Source organism: Diospyros lotus, chromosome 2 (assembly GCF_014633365.1).
Source record: "Diospyros lotus cultivar Yz01 chromosome 2, ASM1463336v1, whole genome shotgun sequence".
Taxonomy (NCBI): domain Eukaryota; kingdom Viridiplantae; phylum Streptophyta; class Magnoliopsida; order Ericales; family Ebenaceae; genus Diospyros; species Diospyros lotus.
In genome coordinates, this window is record NC_068339.1 from 332,313 (window position 1) to 336,323 (window position 4,011).

The window sequence follows — 4,011 nt, forward strand, 5'->3', positions numbered from 1 at the left end:
TCAAGAATTCAATAATTCTTGGCACACTAAACTAATCCTAAGAGCAACAAAATAATTAATCTAACCACAACTCTCTCAAGAATAAAGATTCTTGGAATACTTTCCAAAAACATGCAAGGTAAGATCTCACCAAAATTTCACTTTTTAGACACTGTTTCTCCCAGATGGAACGACAAATCTTGATCTTAACCGTTGGATTTGAAGAACAATGAGTTTTGAAACTGTTGTTCGAAAATCGTGATAATCGACCACGAGATACAGAGATATCAAGGATTAATTGACGACTACACAAGTTGCCGTGAAATTATTTTCTGTCCACTGTTGCTCTCTATTTTTCTCTTTGCCACTTTGATTTTTTCTGTTATGACTTGCTTCTGCAATTCCAATCCCTCTTATATATAGACTATCTCCTTTGAATTTTCAAAAAAGAGTGTTAGGCTGTCTTACTCGTTTGAATTTGCAACCAATTAGTGTTAGGCTCCCTATCTTTAATTTGGGGAATTCACGCAACTTTTTACAATTTGATCCACCAAGCATGTGGCGGATGCCAAACAGATAAGTCCTGTTGACATATTGAATTAAGCATTTATTGCATGTAATCAATCCAATCCAATCCAATCCGATTAAGCAACAAGACTAGAATAGACTTGCTCTATGCAATCTCTCTCTCTCTCTCTATAAATTGCATGCAGGATGAAGCTGCTCTGATCACCAAACCAAGTCTTCTATCAAAGGCAAACCATATATCATCCATCGTATACAAATTGTTTCTTTAATTTGCTTCTTCACGATCATGAAGCCTTCAACAACACTACTGCTCCTCTCAGCACTCCAGCTCCTTGTCCTTGTGTGTCTCTCGCCGCCTGCCCCAACTTCATTCTTGCTTGTTGCAGCCGATGGTGCCCCCGAGGCTGTGCGCGACATCGACGGCGACAAGCTCCGGGCCGGCACCGAGTATTACATTCTTCCCGTGTTCCGAGGCAGAGGCGGCGGTGTCTCCCTCGGCCCGCGGAACGCCACCATTTACAGTTGCCCTTTGGACGTTGTCCAGGAGTCGCAGGAGCTCGACAAGGGTTCCCCGGTGGCCTTCTCTCCGGTTAACCCAAAGAAAGGCGTCATTCGCCTCTCTACCGATCTAAACGTGAAGTTCCCATCGGTGGCAACGGTGTGCATTCAATCCACCGTCTGGAAGCTGGACAGCTACGACGAATCGAGCGGGCAGTACTTCATCACGACGGCGGGCAAAGAAGGAAACCCGGGTGCGGAAACCGTAAGCAACTGGTTCAAGATCGAAAAGTACGGCGAGGAGGATTACAAGCTTGTTTTCTGTCCAACGGTGTGCGACTACTGCAAGGTGATGTGCAGAGATGTTGGGATTTACATCGACGAGTATGGAACCAGACATTTGGCACTCAGCGATGAGCCTTTCAAAGTCAAGTTTCAGAAGGCCTAAATATTATAACCTCTTCTTGCTGTTGCTGTTGCTGTTGCTGTTTGCCAGCTCCTTGTATTTCTAAGCTATATATGTATTTCATGTGCCTGCTTCCACCACCCTGCATGCAATCATCGATCGTACGTCTCATGTAATGTTTCCCAATAAATGAAGAAGGCAATAATATTGGATAATGTAATATTCCGTTCCAATAAATAACAATTTGAATATTTGTATGACTATATATTAATTAATTAATTAATTAATTAATTACTTGTAAGTATCTATATATGTTTATTGGTTCCTAACAAAGGAGAAGTTCAGTGGGTCCTCCATAAAATAAGACTATAGATTTTGATATAATTAGCTGGTTTGATTTTGTTTTATTTTATTTTATTTTTTATCTTTTGTCATGAAATGAAATGAATAGTTGGTCCAAAAGGTGAAATCGCTCATTTCGGGCGTCTCGCACACTCGGCCCGATAGGATGTGGGAGGAGGTTAATCATGGTGACCCAATCGGACGCAGTGGCTAGACTCGGACTCACCGCGCACAAGGAGCCCCTCACTTTGGAGAGAGATACCCCATACTGCCGCTTGCGAGACTCGATCCTTGGTCTTGGTCCAAGATTTACCACGAAAGACACTTTGTGCCCCCTTCTTGACCAACTGGGCTGCCCATGCGGGCAATGAAATGAATAGTTAGGTAGACTGGTAGAGGCTGCTCGTCTTTTATTATTTTAGTCGCAATCAAATTAATAATGAGAATGAATATGAGGAGAGAGAGCCCCAGCCCTTAATATGATGGATGGGATGTGATAAAATCTTTTATACATGTGTGAGTGATGTGCTTGCCACCTGATCATTAGTCCTTTTGCGTAAAATATTATTGATATACCTTTCTGTACACTTTGGGTTACATAAAAGTGTACTAATAACAGAAAAGCTTTCCATGAAACATATGAGACACAGGGTATTTTAGTCTTAATACCCACTTATATAACCTAAAATATACAAAATAGTTATACATCCACACAAGATTTGCCTTCTCGCAGTCCTTATCCAGCTAGCTCAGTGGCATTGACTAGTCTTTTGGCTTTCGTTTTTTTTTTTTTTTTTTGACAATACAGATTAAGTTACTTAATTTTCATTAATACTTAATTGGAATTTGGATCCAAGTGAGTGTCTGTCTGTCTGTCTGTCTAAACTTTGCTAGACTCTATAGATGCTGGAGTAGTACGAAACCACGTGGCCATGGATGGAATTAATTAATTAATGGATAGTCATAGACTAACGGTTCAACCTAACTAGCTAAACCTCAGCCTCATTGCCCATTACGTACTATATATATATATATATATATATATGGGTTCCGCCCGCCACCCCCTACTTCTATAAATTCCAGCTCCTCTCTCGTACGTCTCTTCTTATAATACTACACAAACTAGTTACTTACTAATATCAATACTCATTCATAGCTAAGCTAAGCTAGCTTGCACCCCTTTTCACCGTGGCCTCGCCCTTGACACGCACCCAGGCCACGGTATTACTGTTAGAAAAATATAATACATTTTTTTTTAACCTATTCATACTTTTTATCCTTCATTTTCTGTTTTAAGATTATTACTCAATCATAATAAAATAATTATATTACTAATCAAATAATAATAATAATAATAATAATATTTATAATACTATAATTATTACTTAAAAAATATAATTATTAACATATTATATTTATCTAATAGTACAAAAATATTAAAATAATATAATACTACACAAGAAAAATAAAAGCACAATAATAAATAAAAGGATGACAAAATTGAGAACTATGTAACACATAGTTATCTTAAAATAGATTCGTCGGTTCACCGAAAGTGTTAAAATTAATGGACAACTATTTTTCAGGGTACAACAATTTACAGATTAAGAAATTAACACAAATTTTAAAACCTAATAACGAATTGGAATACTAGTTGAATGCTATTAAAACTGGAAGAATATTAGAACTTTTAGAAAATAATTATGAAGTGAATTCTCTCATTTTTTTCCCAATGAAATAAGCTCTTTATTCATAGAGGAGGGAGAAAGAAGAAAGGAAAAAGAAAGAGAGAAGATGGATAAGAAGCGAAAGACTTCTTACCTCCCTCAATTATATATATATATATATAATATAATGAAATAAGCTCTTTTCATATATATTAATAATTAAAATAATAACATGCATATTACTTTATATTATTAATTTTAATCAATCGCATCCCACAGTATACGCATAGTGCCTTCTCAACGTATAGTGCACCTCTTGTACTTTTTTTTTCCTGTACTTTTACAATAATATAAATTATATATTATATTACACATGCTTCAAACAATTTTTCATTCACCCGTTTATCAATTTAGACATGTAAATATACAAATATTCCAAAATTTTAAACAACTACTACTATAGTTGCTTCTTTGTCTTTACCCCATTCCATTTGTTGGTTGCAGTCGATTCTTTTCCTGATGCGCTTCGCGACACCGATGTCAAGAAGCTTTGGGCGGGCATCAAGTATTACTATTTCTTCTAGCTCAAAG

The 4,011-nt window shown here is 37.0% G+C and overlaps 1 protein-coding gene across 1 annotated transcript; it reads left to right on the forward strand.

Annotated features, from left to right (window-relative positions):
* The first annotated feature begins 707 nt into the window (after nucleotides 1-707).
* LOC127795287 (miraculin-like) lies at nucleotides 708-1,662 on the forward strand. Its single transcript, XM_052326877.1, has one exon. It carries the CDS (start codon nucleotides 794-796, stop codon nucleotides 1,451-1,453), a length of 660 nt encoding a protein of 219 aa, XP_052182837.1. The 5' UTR covers nucleotides 708-793; the 3' UTR covers nucleotides 1,454-1,662.
* The last annotated feature ends 2,349 nt before the right edge of the window (nucleotides 1,663-4,011 follow it).

Excerpts from the sequence above, each read along its gene's own strand:
- LOC127795287 (XM_052326877.1), top strand. The coding sequence starts at position 794 with ATGAAGCCTTCAACAACACTACTGCTCCTCTCAGCACTCCAGCTCCTT.